Here is an 18,966-nt window from a genome sequence, read left to right as displayed (position 1 = left end):
TCCTGCTCTCATCTCTAAGTACCCCATACACCTTGGAAACTATGCAAGAGACCTCTACAGAGCTCTAAAGAAGAAAGAGGACAGCATCCTGCTCACTGACCTCAGGATAGGGGAAGCAACATAGCAAGAGGGAGTCATGAGCTCCACCCAAGAGAATTTGCCAACCAACAACCCAGCAACAGAGGGCAGGCCAACCAGGCTCATTCTTCCCTGACTGGATTGGAGTCTTACAGAAAACATGAGGTCAGCCCCATAAGACCAATGAGAGGGTGAGTTGGGACATCCACTAATGACAGGTAGCCAGGAAATGATTCTATTTCCCCCAGGGAGGGGAAGGGAATGCTAAGGTGGACCAGCACAGAGCTCCTGACACAACAAGTCCCAGCCCCCAACACTGAGCAGCCTGAGGCATCAGCAAAGGTTATTGTGCCACAAATGGCAGAGCCTAGATCATTCCCTGTCCCTACTGCAGGAGGACTCCTCACAGGACAAAGACCTGGCCTGCTAAGTCCTCTCCTTCTCTGACCTCCCAACCCTCCAGTCCTCCATGTGGAGGCATATAGAGTCAGGGCTGGAGAACACCTATCTGTCCCTCAGGGAGTAATGGGAGCTCCTGAAGTACCACATAAATCAAACAGACCAAACAGCACCATGGAAACTACGAAAATTAAACCATTATTAGAGCAACAGTCTACAAGTAGGCTAAGACCTGTGTATTAAATCTAAGTATGATAACTGCAAAAATAAAAGGTTATTTCATAAGGCACAAAGTATTCTAATATAATAGCCAAAATGCCCAGGTCATGGGGCTGCAGTTATAGCTCAGTGGCAGAGCACTTGTCTAGCATGTGTGAGGCACTGGGTTTGATACTCAACACCACACAAAAATAAATAAATAAAATAAAGGTATTGTGTCAATCTACAACTAAAAAAAAAAAAAATAAAAAATTTTAAAAATGCCCAGGTCATAATTAACAATCACGCAGCATTCAAAAACCTAGACTATATATATGTATATACATATATATGCAATCAATTTACACCATTATTAAAATAAACCAGACACTGTAATGATCTAGCTAGTACTATTATAAAATAGCCACAGTAAAAATGTTTTGACAATTACAAATCACTTTAAAAAAATGAAATAGTAGAAAAATCTCACTAAAGAAAAAGAAGTCATAAAAGAACTACATGGATACTAAAGGCCTAGAAAAAAATGCAACAGTAATAAAAACTCATAGCATTGTCTCGTAACAAGAGAGGAGATGACAAGATAGAATCAATGAACTTGAGGAATAATCAATATACTTCACCCAACCTGAGCAATAGGGAGAAAATGGATTGATAAAAAATGTGAGTTTCAGGGACCGTAGGACAATAACAAGATTCAATGTTGGTATCACTGGAGTCTCAGGAGCAAAAGGGAAACAGAATGGGCTAAGAAAGAGTATTAGAGGCAACAATGAGTGAAAAACTTCCTAGAGTTTGTGGGATATAAACCCCTATGACTATAGAATGAACTGAGAGAAATCTATACCATGCCACACCACATGGTATAAACTTCTAAACACTGAAGACAAAAACAAAAAACAAAAAAAAAAAAAAACCCTTAAAGCCAACAGAGAAAAATGGCATGCTACCTATAGGGAATTCAATGTGATGGTTAGCAGGTAAGTCATCTGACATCAAGGAGGCCAAAGGAAGTGAGCTGGTATTTTTTCATGCTGTAAGAAAATAATTTTTAATTACAAATTCTGTGTTTAGTATAAATATTTTTCTGCAATGAAGGGGAAATAAAGACATTCTCAGATGAAGGAAAACTAATAAATATTGAAATGTTTTCTCAAACAAAAAGGAAATGTGGGAAATAATTTTAGACCAAAGGGAAAATAACTGAAAAAATAGAAATTTGGGTAAGTATTAGTATTCTATTCCTCATAAGTTTTATAAATTCTTTTGAATGGTTGAAAAATCATGACACTTTTGAGAGTGGACAATTAAAGATGGTCCCCAAATTGCCAGAATTTGACACAATTTTTTTTTTTTTTACTTTATGATGAGGTAAAAGTGACACACTTTTGGAGAAACTATAGTTCAAACTTTGAATTTTGATCTTTTCCCAGGTGAGCAACATAGGATCCTCTCCCATGATGCTGAGCCCAGTAGTGAACCACAGCTCCCAGTTACAAGGACAAACAACTAATTCCCTACAGTGTCCTAATTTGCTAAGCTGTGATGTTCACTAGGTTAGGTGTATTTCCTGCATTTCCAATTGAGAATATTTCTAATTTACAAAGGGGGCTTTAGTGGAGCATCACCCCATCATAAGTCAGGGAGCATCTGTGTACTGAAATATGAAAAAGTAAGGTATCCTAGTGGAAATAAGGTTCTCACACTTGAGTCATAGTGGTAAAATGTCAATACCAATAGACTGTGAAAAGTCACACCTGTATAGCAATACGCAGAACGACCTCTAAGAATGTACTGCAAAGAGATGCACCCAAAAACCACTATAAATAAACCATTTTGTGGAACTGGGAATCCCAGGAAAGATTCAAATAATCCACAGAAAGGGCATGGACAGAGAAATAGAGGACACAATGGCCAAAATCTGGAGCAACTCAGATGCCATATAATGTGCAAATGGTTAAACTGTAGCCAAGCACAATGGTGCATGCCTATAATCACAGCAGCTAAGGAAGCTGAAGCAGGAGGCTCCTGAGTTCAAAGCCAGCCTCAGCAATTTAGCAAGGCCCTAAGCAACTCGGTGAGATGCTGTCTCTAAATAAAATATAAAAAAGAGCTTGGGGATGTGGCTCAATGGTTAAGCACCTTGGACTCAATCCTTGGTACAAAAAAAAAAAACTGTTAAATTGTGGCCCAAATATTATTATGGAATATTATGAAAAATAAATGAAGCACTAATATCTGTACAATATACATCTCTAGAAAATTCTGCTAAGTGAAAAAAATCAACTCCTAACAGTTACATATCATCTCATTCCATCTATATGACAATCTAGAAATGATGAAATACAGAACAAACTAGTAGTTTCCAGGGTCCAAGAACCAGAAGAAGAGTGCTATAGGGACAAAGGAGGCACAGCCATAAAAAGACGACATAAGAGGCCCTGTGATGATAGCTGTTCTGCCTGAGTTCTGGTGGTGGATACACAAACCTACACGAGTGATGAGATTTCAGTAAAACTCAATGCTCATAGGCATAACACACATATATACATACACACACACACACACACACACACACACACACATGCACAAGTGAAATTAGGGAAATCTGGGATCAGTGAGTTTACCAATGTCAGAACCCCTGTTGTGATATTGCACTATAGTTTTGTCAGATGTTACCATTAGGAAATTCAATGAAGGGCACTTGGGGTATTTCTTACAAGTGCATGTAACCTCAATAACCTCAAGATAAAAAGTCAATTTCCTAAAGGATATGTAAGCCTAACTGAAGAGGTGCCCACTGACCACAGATGGGATAATTTGAGCATAAAAAATAAAGATAAATAAAAACTGAAAATCATCAAATATAAATGTTTGAATTAATATTATTTTTTAATTGATTACCTTCACAAGATGACTGAAAACCAAATAAAGATCAGAGTTCTAAGTCCCACTTGAAAATGGTTCATGATTCTCAGATATCGCATGATTAAAGTATTATACTTCTTTTCATCTCACTAGGAGATCCAATGACTTGAACTCTCTTCTCATCTATACACCACTTCCTAACTGCTAATTTGAGAAAATGGCTGTTTTCCCTCTTACTTGCAGTTATTTTGTTGTTATAATTGTTTAAAATATAGAGGGAAAAATTTTAAAACATTACTGAGTCAAAACATGAGATATCAGTTTTGCTTTTATTTTTTCTGTTGCAGCCATTATTTTCTTATTATCTCACCCACTTCCCTCTCAGACTTTTTGCTTATTGGTCAAAGGGAAATCGGGCAGAAGAATTTTAGGATTTGGAAATTAAAGCTATTCAAAGTAAAAAAAAAAAAAAGAAACAAAAAAGTTTCCTTCTTACTTTTCCAGAATCAGTAAGAGCAAAACCCAATGAAGAAGCATCTCTTATTACCACTCAACCCCCTTCAGACTAGAAAAGCGCACTTCTTTACCATCTTGGATACATGGATGGATGGGTAAGTGGATGAGTAGGAGGAAAAGAAACAGGCTTCTCTTTGATTCCAGAAACAAAAGTAGCCTGTACCTTGACTATTGCACACAGAAAAAATGGCTGGGTGGAACACCTAGAGGAAACATGGCCAGCACACCAGGATGCCAGTGCTCAATTCTGTCCTCAATCTAAGACACAAATGCAAAACAACAGGAGATAATAAGGTAGAGACGTTCTGGAATTTCATCATGTACACCTTTTCCATAACCTGTACTAAATTCCAAGCATTTAAAAGGGTTAGTGAGGATGCCATCTCCCTTCCTATTCTTTTCCCCAGGAACTTAGTTCCAAACACAGAGGAAACACTGTTGTTGGCTCCTCAGGTGTCTCCCTGAGGTTATGCACACATATTAAAAATAGGTGCAGACACTGTATTGCTTTTCTTCATTCAGACTACCCACATTCTTATGCATCTTGCCCAAAATTCATTTAGCAGTAAGTTTTGTTGATTAATATATATTTAATTCATGTTAGGGAGGTACTGGGGTTTTAACCCAGGGGTGCTTTACCATCCTAGTTCTTTTCTATTTTTTTTTTTGAGACAATGTCTCATTAAGTTGCTTAGGGCCTTGATAAATTGCCAAGATTGTCCTTGAACTTGCAATTCTCCTGCCTCAGCCTCCTGGGTCACTGAGATTAGAGGTGTTTAGCATTGAGCCCAGCCTAACTCATTTTTTAACAAGCTGCTTAGTTTTTACTTTATGTATGTAGCAAAATTTAACCAATTCCCTACTGTAGTTCCCATCCCTAGAGCTTACAAATTATGACACTATATATTCTTACTTTTATGTGTGAATTATATTAATTAACTAATTAATTTATTAGCCTTACATGTCTTTGTAATACTGATATAAATAATCCCCAAATGGTCTGAAAGACATCAAACCAATATACTTCCACCAGCCAAATACCATCAACCAACAAAATATGTCCAACCTGAGGCCTTTCCCACTTTGATATGACATCCTATTTGAGTGTAGCTCATTTTTAAGATTCACCTTTCTCTTTCTGTAGTAAGATTGATCAACTTTTCATTTGTTTGAAAGTCATCTTGGAGTGTTTTCTTTGTTTGTTTCTTTGTTTCTTTGTTTATATTCTTTGCTCGTTTTCAAGTACACTATTTCATTGATTTAAATAGTGTAAAATAAAACCCTATTCCCAAGTGTACATAATCTATGGCCAAGCAGCTCAGAGGAGAAGACAACAGCATAAGAAGCCTAGTAACCCACCTGGAGAGTCTTGGAGAAGACAATGCAAACCTGAGCCACCACCCCCTCCAACCACCTCCTCTCCTATGACCATGTTTTAATTTCCCTCTCTTTGTACACAGAGAGTTGAAAAAATTAAGAGTTGGAAAAATTACTAATAATAACCTTCCTGTTTTCTCCTTCAGTAGAGAACAAATGACCCAGAAAACTCCAAGAAGGGTCAGAGCCCAAGGCATGTTTGAGTCCTGACTCAGCCACTGACTGGTCACAAGACCTTGACAAAGGGTCTCAGCGATCCAGACTTCAACTGCCTTATTTGTGAAGTGGATATGGCAGCAATGCCTGTCTCTCACAGTGGTACACAGGGCTGCTGCTTTGCTTGGTGGCCTCCAGCTCATGGCCGTGAACATTAACTGCTGGAACTGGATCTGGAGACTAGAAACATGGAAGTTCACAGAGGTGCAAGGTCTATAAAAGAGCCATGTCATGTCCGCCTCAGGAATCAGATGCTGTGTTTTCTCACAGAACAAGTACATCCACAGGACTCCCCATACTGGTTTCTCAGAGAACAGCTGTTTCACAGGGTTATCATTTCAAACAACTCTATTAATAAAATGTAATTACTTCTACTCTGGCAACATTCCTGAATTTCAATAAAATCGTCCATGTTGAACATTTTCTTTCACCTGAGAGCCTCACTCCAGACTGAACCACTGAAAACTTGCTTTGAGACCACTGATTTGATGCCTGAAGTCAGAAAGCAGATTGCTATGAATTCCATTCTCTTAGCAGGGCTCCCTGGGGATGACCTCAACCTGCCTGGAAGACTGGTGATCTCACAAGTCTCCTTCACACCCCTCTCTGTACAGGTAAAGAAGCCCCAGTGCAGAACCTGTGCACCTCCAACCTTAGGCTGGCTCTATTTATAGACTGCAGTCCCGGACAGCTTCTGCTGGCTAACATTTTTCATCTTTGATAAGTGTCCAAGACAAGCACTTTCATTTCTATTCAAGTTACTTAATCACCAGGCTTTATGCCCATTTAGTGATAAAAATAGAAAAAGCCTTGTATCAATCTTTAACCTTTGTGACTTTGCTCTCATCCTCCCAGAGAGGTAGCTCTGAAGACAGTTAGAGGTCTATGGATGGGTGAAATGTCACACATTGCTACGCAAATGAATTTTAAAAAAGGTTGTCAGTGCCTTTAATTAGCTAACCAGTATCCCAGACTGATGATGGTAAAAGCAGCTTTACTGTATAAGGTCCTTATTGCTTGACAACTAACATCATAAATGTGGCCAATAAAAAGAACCCTGGGCACAGAATCCACCAAACTGGGATTTGAACCATGCACTTTCATTTACTAACTAATAAACTTGGAAAAGCAAACCTCCACAATCCTATTTTTCTAATCTGTAAAATCAGTCCAAGAATGACTATCCAACCTGGTTCTTATGAGAAATAAATGAGATTTCATTTGGAACAGTGTCCACAATGGTTCCTCAAACCGTGCAGAAGTAAACAGTGATTCTATCTATGTTTGAGGCAATAAAATTGTTAACATTAGAGCCCCAGAACCACAAGCAAATGTATTTCCCATTTTCCCCCTTCTCTCATTCTAGATTCAATCAAAATACACCACAACAAAGAGATGAAACTGAAAGTCAACCTTTCCCCATTATAATCTGACATCCCAGTCCCAAAGCTTGAAAGGAACTCCTTCCGGTCTTCCTCACCTGCACTGTCATGCAGATGCTATCTCCTTCCCACCCAAATCAGGTACTCTTAGAGTAGAAAGTGAATTTTATCCACAGGTGAATTCCCACTTAGAGGAAAAAAACTGATGTATAGCCGAACATAAACCACTGACTATGGCATCAAAAAGAACTGGACTCAGGTGCCATTTCCGCCACCTACTGGGAGAACTTGACAAGGTTACTTAACCTAAAACTCAGTTTTCTCCCTGCAAATGAATAGACGAACTCTAGATAGGGTAGAGGGGTAGGAGGGGAAGGGAGGGGGCATGAGATAACTAATGATTGTGGAATGTGGTGATCATTATCCAAAGTACAAGTATGAAGACACGAATTGGTGTGAATACACTATGAATACAACCAGGGATATGAAAAATTATGCTCTATATGTGTAATGAATTATAATGCATTCTGCTGTCATATATAAATTTTAAAAAATGAGGGTGACAACTGCTAATCCCCATAGTAAATTGGAGGCATACATGAGGTTTCCAGTGAGTGTGGGCTCTTAACCATGTATTAGATAATTTTCCCCCAATATCTCTCCTTCTGTATCTACTGAATATATTTTAATAAGTTAAAAATTACATTTAAGAATCGATGGGCTTACTAGTCAATAGTCTCATTTCTTAAAAAATAAAGTTATGACTTATTACTGGCTGTGCCACGTGTCAATTTATCTTCTTGCAATTTGCAACATACCCTTTCTTGCCCATTCTACAATAATGGAGCTGCACCCTTTCATCTTTCTCTTTGGGCAGATAGCACAGCATTAAGCTTTGCCAGTATATGACACTGGAGGGATAATGGAGGAAGGATTTTCTCTTCTTGATTTGAGTGTACTGAGCAAGTCCCTGGCATCCATTTTTTCTGCTTCTGGGTACCTGCTGTGGGCACAGCCAGCAACAGATAACATCTTCACACACAACAGATAACATCTTAGGGAATGTGGCTGGTGCGGCATGTTCCCATTAATGACTTCCCCAGGCACAGGCATGTCATTGTGAACCTTCCAGAGTTGGAAAGTCTAGATAATCTATCACAATATTCTGTCACTTCGGATTGAAAATTCTCAGGTGCTTCAGTGACTTATCCCACCATCCAGTGGGCCATCGTTGTACTATCTCCAGTGAAGTATGGATCTCAATCCAGAATGGAGAAGCCATTTCCAATTGTGATCCTTCCTTAAGTGTTCTGGGCTCATCCTGGGATGGGAGCTCTCCCTTTATCTGCCATTACTGCATTCTTTGGCACCCTCTTTATTATTATAACAATCCCATTACTCCATTATCTTTTATAGTAATAATCATTTATAATAAACTTGGCCTGTTTTCTCTTTTTCTGCTTAGATCCTGAGTTGATACACTGGATAATAACAAAATGGACACTGTGCTCAGAAAACATCAAAAATGCAGACGCCATGAAATAACTTAAGAAGAAAAGGTTAAAAAAAATCTTAACTACGTCAAGATCACTTAAAGTATCAAAAAATAAAGTTTTAAACACAGGCATTTTATAAAAGAAAAAAGTAACAGAAGTGGGAAGCCACAGGAGTTAATCCTGGGAAGGTTGATGTCTTGATGCCCTCTGAAAGGTAGAGCTCTGCACAAGAGTCATAGGTTGGCCACAATCCCGAGGTGGGGCAGAGGACAGGGGGCCACATGGTTCTCACCCTTTGACTCATGTACCCAGTACAAAGTTCAATTTGCAGAAAGTAATAGACTACAGGAAGAGCTAGAAATCAAACATCATTGACCAGCTTCCTTGCTACCAGCTGCAAGCCATTGTTAGGCTGCAGAAATCTGCTCAGGCACAAATCAGTAGACCCCACCTGGACAGGTATGTGGAATGTCTGCATCAGGAACTTCAGAGCAAACTATTGTCAGAATAAAAAAGTCATTCTTGGTTTTCTGACACAGTAGTTCTCTAGTGACCAAAGGGAAAAGGAAGTAACACTTAGCTCTATTTCTAGGGAAACATTTTAATTAAGAGAGCAACTTGAGCAACTGCTTCTGCTCTAATAGGGAAGGAGACAAAAACCTTCATATTTCAGTGCCATTTAACAAGATCTTCATTACAACCATTTGCACCACTGCACTGTGCTGGCTCTGCAGGTGACACAAGTGGATGAGACTGGACACAACTCTGGTGAGTTCAAGGGATTCAAATCTAGGATTTCCTTTTACAGATGGACGAGTCCTCCTTAGAGAAGCAATAAGCCTGAGGTCACATACCAGAGTTAGGAATGGTAGGACAAAATCTAGCTTTCCCAACAGACACATTTCTAATCATGACATCATGCTTCCTAGTGCTGCCCATGGTCTTACAGATTTCCTGCAAAAATGATGACTTTGTAATGGAGAGAATTACATTAATTAAGACTAAGTAACAAACACAGACATGCATCACATAACTAACAGGACCCATTCTGAGAACTGTCATCATCAGATTGTCATGTTGTGCAAAAAGCACAGAGTGTTCTGACTGAAACCTAGCTGAGGGAGGCCTGTCAAGGCATGGTCAACACAAGATGGGTGAAGCTGCTGCAGATGTAGCACGGCATGCTGTTTTACAGTACACTTCTTTTCCTCACAAGGGAAAAGAGTACACTCTAAAATAACAATTAAAGCTCTAGCATACTAAATACATAAATCAATGTCATTTATTATTATTATCAAGTATGATGTACTGCACAGTTGTTTGTTCTGTATTTTTATAAAACTAGCAACACAATAGGTTTTTTCGTACCAGCATCACCACAAACATATAAATAATAAATAACAGGTCACACTGTGACTTTATGACTGCTATATCATCATGAGACCATAGGAACTGTTCAGCTCCATTATAATAGATCACCATAAATGTGACCCATCATTGACTGACATGTTCAGATGTGGTGTATGATGGCATTTAATATTATCCGTCACTCCAATAGTATAGATCATATGACCCAAGTGACAAAGCAGCAACTCTCTGTCTGCTGTGTGAGACTTAAGACCATGTAGACTAGAATGAATTTTCATAAAACTAATTCATCCTGGGTACAATGCTGTCTGCTCAGTTGCCCCATGATCTGCAACCATATAGAATAAGTAAAAAGATCTACACTTTTATCCCTACCTGTAAAATCCAACAAATTATTAAGCAAGAACCAGTGAAATCTGCTTATTCTTTCAAAATTCTCATTATCCTCAGAACACACAAGGAAAGTACATCTTCTCACCACAACTCTTCCTAGGCCCCATTTGCTGAGAAGAGTCACTCCATACTTCTACTACATTGACGGTATCTCTTGTTGAATTGTTTCTTAAGCTATTTCCTTCTATTTCCCATTGCAAGACAAGACCTTCCAAAGCAGACACATCATGCTTTGTTGTATGGAAAAAATATAGCACAGTATGTGACACTGTAGAAATATAATGCTATTATAATGATGTTAACATGGAATGGTATATTATGTAATCATAAAGAAGAAATTCATGGGCTCTTCCATTGAACCACATCCCCAGCCCTTTTTATTTTTTATTTTGAGGATCTGGCTAAGTTGCTTAGAGCCTTGATAAGTGGTTGAAGCTGGCTTTGAACTTTCCATCTTCCTGCCTTAGCCTCCAGAGTTGCTGAGATTACAGGTGTGCACCACCACACCCAGCAATCTCTGTTTTTTAAATGGTAACTATAGCTCATTCAGTGTATTGTGATACTGATAAATTGGGATGTTTCTGTTATTTTTTATATTCTATTCTATTCTTAAGACTTTTTTCCCACCTATTTTTAGGATTTGTTGATGTTTCCTTTTTTTAAAATTTTTTTCAGTGCATTTTTTCATTTTTTTTTTTTTGGTGTGGATATCATGCCCTCTATATCTACTGTTTTAGTGATTGCCCTAAAAATATTCTCTAAATACTTGAGCTTAAAAAATCTAAATTGAATATTTTAACCCCCTTCCTGAAAAATACTCTCTATACTTACATAGTGTTGCCCAATATTTTGTGTTCCTTTTTTAAATCTCCACAAATTAAACATCATCATAATTAATTTTTTTTTTACAGACAATGTTCACTTAGGTTTACTTACATAATTACCATTTTCTGGGCTCTCCAAACCTTTGTATGGTTTTTTATTGTTTTTTTAAAAAAATAAATGACAGAAGAATGCATTACAATTCTTATTACACATATACAGCACAATTTTTCATATCTCTGGTTGTACATAAAGTATGTTGACACCAATTCGTAGCTTCATATATGTACTTTGGATAATGATGTCTATCTATCACATTTCACCATCCTTGCTAGTCCCCTGCCCCTCCCTTTCCCTCCCACCCCTCTGCCCTATCTAGAATTCATCCAAGCCTCCCATACTCCCCCTCCCTACCCTACTATGAGTTAGCCTCCTTATATCAGAGAAAACATTCTGCATTTGTTTTTTTTGGGATTGGCTAACTTCACTTAGCATTATTTTCTCTAATGCCATCCATTTACCTGTAAATGCCATGATTTTGTTCTCTTTTATTGCTGAGTAAAATTTCATTGTGTATATATGCCACATTTTTTTTTTATCCATTCATCCACTGAAGGGCATCTAGGTTGGCTCCATAGTTTAGCTATTGTGAATTGTGCTGCTATAAACATTGATGTGGCTGTGTCCCTGTAGTATGCTGATTTTAAGTCCTTTGGATATAGTCCAAGGAGAGAGATAGCTGGGCCAAATGGTGCTTCCATTCCCAGATCTTATTTCATAATCCCAAGGACCTTGGGACAACTATGCTGTGCTAATTTTATTGACAATTAATCTAAGAATAAGAGAATTGTACCATTTTCCACATCTTGACCCTGGGGAAAATGGCGATTTCTCCTTAGACCCTCTCCTCAACCAGCCATCAGCTTCACCCCAGGAGAAGCCTCCATCAAATCCTGGCCTGATTACCGTGGTCTGAGTAGGTGTGCATCTGCTGGACTTAAGGCCTAAGACTTGAGACTCTAGATCTGGCACTTTAGCTTAACTTTTTTGTAGTTGCTTGTTTTGCAATGAGCCTGTCATGTTAAGTGTGTTTGCAGGGGTTAGAGTTAACTTAGAATTGTTTGCTTTAGATTGATTATGTCTATTGCAGTACCTAGCGTTAAGGATTCCCATTTTCTTGATTAAGAACCTATAGAGTGAAATTGTATTGAGTGATTTGTGTGAATAAAGCATTGAAAAGGGAAAATAAAAGAAATTCATAGGCTTTTTAAAATTTGATATAGTTGATATAGAGTCATTATCTGAAATTCCTAAACTATCTAGGACCCTGATAAATTTAATATACTAAAAGAATTACATAAAATTGGCTCCAGCCCTGGCCTGAGCATCTCTCCCTAGCACAGACATGGAATAATGGTTGGGGGCAGAGTTCTCTTGACAGCAGAGATAACTCATGTTCATAACCTATTATCTAAATAATTGCCATTCCATTATGAGAGTCTAGACTTTTTGCAAATACTCTTTCAAAATACTCTTTCAAAACCATATTTCCAAGATTAAAAAAAAAGTTGTAAATAACATTCAGCATATGCAAAGATAAATGTAGTTCCTGGGGTAAGTAGTAAGGACGGAAAGCTTCCAAGTAACTTAACTGTGACCTCACATAGCGCTATGAAAACTAAAGACACTATAATTTCTATAGTGACTTGTGGGACAGAAACAGGGAACTTGTAAAAGTGAATTTGATCAAAAATGACTTATGATCATATGATCACATGGCACTTTTAAGTATTTAAGTTGTTAATGCTATTTGAAGCATAGAAATTGACAGAACTGGTATCTCCTTTTCTGTGTGTGACAGTAAGATCAAGTCATTCCCAAGTCCTTGGTAAAATGTCCCCTTTTGAGGTACCTACAGGCTCACAAGCCACATGAGACAAGAAAAAACCCCAGGAAAAGATCATTAGAAAAGAAACCAGACAAGGAAAAAAAAAAACCCAGACACAATTGTTGAAGAAGAAATTGCAAATATTGATAATAATATATTCTGTGATAAACAGATTCAAGAAGTTAAAAATATAAAGGAGGGAAAGCAAGCAGAACCTCCCAATGCAGAAACTCCTGATGGGGAAACTCTTTTGGCCACTTCATCTCATCTTATTCTCCACAGGGTCAAATATAGCCTCATGCTGAGTTGGAAAACATCACTTACAAATGTTAACGAATACACCAGTTTGTATGTGCTATGTCTGCCTTTCTCAAGTACCAAATGCATGGACCCAAACAGATTAGCTTTTGTTCTCTGCATGTTCCTGGAACTGTTTCCCTTTGCCTAACCTGAAACTGCCCTCCTTTCTCATCTTGCTTGACTTGTTTTGTTGTTGTTGCTTGTTTTGTGTTTTGTTTTGGTTTGGTTTTGGTACCTGGGATTAAACTCTGGAGGGCTTAACCACAGAGCCCCATCATCAGCCCCTTTTATTTCATTTGGAGACAGGGTCTTGCTAAATTGCTTAGGGCTCCATAAGTTGCTGAGGCTACTTTGAACTCAGAATCCTCTTGTCTCAGCCTCCGGCACTGCTGGAATTACAGATGTGTGCCACCGTGCCCAGCTGTCCTTGACTTTTAATATTAAAGTTTTATGAGTTCAGTACATTCATGATTCTAAATAATATTCCCTGCCTCCAAAGTATCCTCTAAAAGATGGACTCAATAATCCACATCTCACAACCAGAGTAACAGAAACAAACAAACAAACAACAAAAAAAAAACTCACGCCAAAATAAATAGTAATCAACATAAGAAAATTTTATATAATCCAGTGTAATAATTATGTAATAATTATGTTTGACATATTTAAAGATTTCTTCCTGGTAGGACCGATGTATGGTAAATGAGATTCCCATTCATTTTAACTTACCTTTTGAATGACCTTATTAATCTCTGAAGTACTGGGTGTATACAGTATTTTTCCATGTAATATAGGCTTTAGGAAAGACCACACCAATGCACCATTTGGAGACTGGAGAATTTGTTGGTAAAGGCTCAAGCAAAATGGTGCTGTCACAATTAAGAGAAAAAATTAAAATGTTACATAACACGGATGCCCAGGTTAAGGGAAACATATTTATAATTCCACAAATACCTTCATTTCAACGAATGAAACAACTCTGAGCTTGAGAACAACTCTGAAAATGAGGATTAGTGAAGACAACAAAAATTATTAAAATGAATAGCCCTAATGTGTGCCCATACTAATTAATTACCCTAGTAATTTGACAGCTGTCCAAATTATCCATCAGCTAAGGAACATACTAACCTACTGCCTCTGAGAACAGTACATTTGACTCCTCTTCCTCTGTCTGCAAATTTACATAATCCCATGTTCCCAGTTCTACCAGTACTCTGTCTTTAGTTACAATCTAGGCATAAAATACATATAGACAAATTGTGGATGTGTAGGACAATTCTTACACAAGCCCTTGGATGGCTGCCTTATGTATTCTCCTGTTTTCCCATGAAGACAGAACCTATGAATGTGACAGCTTGGGAAGTAAACCAGGAATATTTTTTAACTCTCACCTTTTCAAACTAAGTGATCCATAGAATGATGGTACAGACACTTGAAAATGGAAATGGCAATTATTTTTTAAATGAGTTTTTAATCAAGAAAATTCTCATTTCAATAGTCACAATATTGAGACCTAAATTCACTTTTTCTTATGGAGTCAGCTTTACAAGTTGCTCCTGGATTTTCTTTCATGCATCTATGCAGACCTATCAAACTTGGGGCTTTTGATACATTAAATCATTTTATTTTCACTCAAATACTTAATTCCTCTTGGTGGTTCTCATTATTTTTGTAAGACTGGATGACTGCAATTAAAAGTTCTTAAATTAATTGTCTAAATCAATAGGTAATTCATTACAACAATTAGTAATCAAATATTATAAGGTTTTAAACTAACAATAAGTACATTAATATAACTAGTTCTTTTACCCACAAATAGAACACTTAAAATGGAAATTTATCTTAGCTTTAATATTATGATTCATAATATCAAGGTTTGAAAAGTACTGCTGTAATCCTATTCAGTGTTAATTTCACCTTTCCAACTTCACTTGAACAGAAAAAAAAATATTTTTATCCCAAATACAATAACATTAATAAAATAATATACTAAAATATAAATTAAGAGCATGACTACATAATACATTTTAAAGCATTAACTATGGAGGTTGCTCTATATTTTATCAACTTACTCTTTTTGCATTGCAAGCAAAAATATGTGGTAGCAATTTATATGTTAGAAAAGACATGATCGTTTTATGTGCAGAACAAGAATAGACATAATCTTTTTATGTGCAGAACAAGGATTTTGAAACCAGGAAACCTGCCATCTGCCATCTGTGAGCTGAGTAAATTTAAGCAAGTCATTTAATGTTTTTAGATCTTCCAGCATGTCTTCTGAAGAATGAGAGTACTGGTGTTATCCAACAGTTCCTGTGACAATTATCTCAAATAAAGTATGAAAGGACCAACATAGAATGATCCTCAATGTTGTTAGCTAATGACTGGATGGCTGGCTGGCTGGCTGGCTGGATGATGGATGGATAGATGGATGGATGGGCAGAAAGACAGTTTAATTAGAGGGACACTCACCCTCAATAATCCCAAGCACAAAACAGATGAGAAAATGAGGATTAGTGAAGACAACAAAAATTATTAAAATGAATAGCCCTAATGTGTGCCCATACTAATTAATTACCCTGGTAATTTGATAGCTGTCCAAATTATCCATCAGCTAAGGAACATACTAGCCGACTATCTCTGAGGACAACACACTTGACTCCTCTTCCTCTATCTGCAAACTCACATAATCCCACGTTTCCAGTTCTACCAGTACTCTGTCTTTAGTTATAGTCTAGGCATAAAATACATAAAGACATATTGTGGATGTGTAGGACAATTCTTACACAAGCCCTTGGATGGCTGCCTTATGTATTCTCCTGTTTTCCCATGAAGACAGAACCTATGAATGTGACAGGTGCCCCACTCAGAATGAGATTTCATAGCCAAAGAGAAGGAATATTGACGATGTAAATAAGATCCCTTAAATTGCTGAGTTGGAGTTTATCTAAGGTCTAAGCAATCAGGTATCCTGTCTGAGCAATCCAATAAACTCTTTAAAAGAGACTGGAAGCCTCAGAGCCAAAGAGATACACCTGCTGGCCTTGACATTGCCTCCCCAAGTTCTATAGCTGCAAGGAAAATAATTCTACCAACAACTACCTATGAGCCTCATGTGAGTGCCCAGCCCAGACCAACCAACTCCTTCATTACAACTGGGTGAGAGCCTGAGTAGAGGACTAGCCAACCAGTGGCTGGGTGCTGACCTAGAGACACTATGAGATGATGAATGTTTGCAGTCTTAAACCACAAAGATGCATTTTTATACTATTGTGCTAAGTAGCTAAAACACATCATCTCCACTGCACCTTACAACAATCTTGTGAGGTAGGTCTATTGTTTCCATGTTGTATAAGAGAATAACATGGTTCAGGGGTAGAAAACAATGTGACCAAAGATGCACAACGGTGTAACTGGTGGGGGAAGCTGAACAGTTTAAGCCAACACCCTCCCCGGCATGTTTACTCTGACTTTGTAATAAATGTATTCACTGGGCTGGGTGTATAGTTCAGCAGGAGAGCATTTGCCTAGCATGAGAGAGGCCCTGGGCTCAATTTCCAGGACTGCAAAAAATTAAACAAAAAATAAAATGCATGCCCCTAATGTGGGACTAAGGAAGTCACTCATCAATCTGCTTCCATTTGAAATGAAACTTTGTAGACAAGATCTGAAGGAGGCCACACAAAAGTTCTCTTTGTATAAGGCTGCCATTTTGCAGAAGCCAAAATGTTCAAAGTCTTCGCCAGTGGGACGCTCACCAAACCTACTGGTGACACAGGTGAGAGGCTCAGTTATGCTCAACAGTACTGGGACATTCCAAAGCCACCTGCTATGCCAGCACTTGGTGACTGCACTAAAACTGAAGGAGGAAATTCTACCACTGTTATGTACCATCAGCGTTTTGCACAGACAGAATATTCAGTATGATACAGGGCTAATTATTAATATACAATTTTACCTAAATAGGTATTGATTACTACTGTCTTACTTGAATCCTCAGGAATGTTGAATTTTTCCTTGTCATCCTCCAAGAGCTCGTTAACTCTGGGCAAATTAAGGAACATGTTAGAATTGCTAAGGAATGATGCCTGGTCCTTGCAAACCAGTTTCATCACATTCTGCAAAGAACCAAAGGCTGAACTTCTAGCCTGGTCATTTTGGGAAACCTGAAAATTTAACAAAAAGAAATTGCAATTATACATTGACTTGAAACAATTCTCTGAAACACTTCTGAAAAAGTAGTCCCTTCTCCAGCTAAACATGTAAGTTCTTCAATGAGTTAAAAGAACAGAATCTCTACTTTTCTGTCTTTTCTGTCCTTGGGATATATTCAAATCATTGCAATGATTTGTCTGGCCAATGTACCTGGTAAAAGAGGAAAATTTCACCCACCAGTGAGTTCCTATTGTGTGTCCAGTAATAAATTATTAATCCATAAGATATCACTAACTCAGTGACAGCCTTAATGTGTATTTACACTGCCAAATTACCCCGATACTTGATAACTATCCACATTACGCATCAGCTAATGAAGATACATGCCTCCCAGGAAGCGTAAAGGACATTGTGATAGAGCTCCTCATTCTACACCTTCAACTCTACACAACCACCCACTCTTTGCTCATCTCTGGTCATTCCATCCCAGGCAAAGAGACTTAATGCAAAAACTAATATCAAACTGCTAATCTAATTCAAGCTTGTGTTTGCATTTTCAGAAAATGATCTGTAATTTGTTAGCCAATTATTTATATGTAAATAAATGTTTTAAGGTTCTTGAAAGCAATTTGCTCTCTGAATTAAGTTAAACAGGCCCTTGAAATCTCATTTGTGCTAATAATTGAGTTAGTAATTTTGTACTTCATAGACAATGCATGAGCTCTCCCAACCTCCATAATGGTGGGCTGTGGATCAACAGCAACTCTGTCATCTGGTTTTTAGGGAGATGCCAACCCTCACTCCATTATGTTGTTGCCTCCAGAGACATCAAGAGACACTCTCATCCCTATATTTTGTTTTCCAATATGAATTTTAGATGTTGGAAGAGAAATAAAGGGAAAAGGGAACAAATGCAAAGAAAGAGAAAATTTGAACATTTCCCCAGGAGCAAAGATCAAACATATACCTGTCCAAAGTCCGGCATATCTAGCAAGGCAGTAATTTTAAATGTGTGAAGAAATTCAGGAAGGTATTTGGAGACATGCTGGGCTCTGGCAAGTAGGGCACTGAGGCTGGAAATGACATCCAACAGGGAGTTGAGCAAGCCATTTGCTTCAGAAGGTATAAGAGTCTTCCAGGACAAAAAAAAAAAGAAAAATCATGAAATAACCAACATTGTATTTTTACTCTCACAAGCATCTTTTCAGCACTGAAAACTTTGCTATTTGATTTTATTCTCTCTTCAACTTCACAGACATCTTTGCTGTACTCTATAAAAAATCCTCTCTATTAGAGTAGATAAAGCTGGGGGGTTTTTGGAGCACATTAAGTGGCACCAGTATTGTTAAAATGTAAATCAGGAACAAATGTGATCTATGGTTAAAACTCAAATCATTTCAAAACATTTCTTTTTGTATCTTTGGGGTGCCTAAGGTGGAAATTTGAGAAGAGGCTGAAAAGAACACAATGCTTTTTTGTGAAGCAATTTATA

At 37.8% G+C, this 18,966-nt stretch overlaps 1 protein-coding gene across 1 annotated transcript in view; it reads right to left on the bottom strand.

Moving 5' to 3' along the window:
• Window positions 1–18,966, bottom strand: part of Abca13 (ATP binding cassette subfamily A member 13) — a 441,561-nt gene that overhangs the window by 300,079 nt on the left and 122,516 nt on the right. The window contains exons 25-27 of the mRNA XM_077796801.1: window positions 18,442–18,606; window positions 17,308–17,485; window positions 14,049–14,188 (exon numbers count right to left, since the gene is read on the bottom strand). Coding sequence (XP_077652927.1) covers window positions 14,049–14,188; window positions 17,308–17,485; window positions 18,442–18,606 — 483 coding nt within the window. The remainder of the gene's footprint in view (window positions 1–14,048; window positions 14,189–17,307; window positions 17,486–18,441; window positions 18,607–18,966) is intronic.

The sequence above is a fragment of the Urocitellus parryii genome, chromosome 3 (assembly GCF_045843805.1).
Source record: "Urocitellus parryii isolate mUroPar1 chromosome 3, mUroPar1.hap1, whole genome shotgun sequence".
NCBI lineage: Eukaryota > Metazoa > Chordata > Mammalia > Rodentia > Sciuridae > Urocitellus > Urocitellus parryii.
The sequence above is the reverse complement of the archived record's forward strand: the minus strand, read 5'-3'. Positions and strand labels throughout refer to the sequence as shown.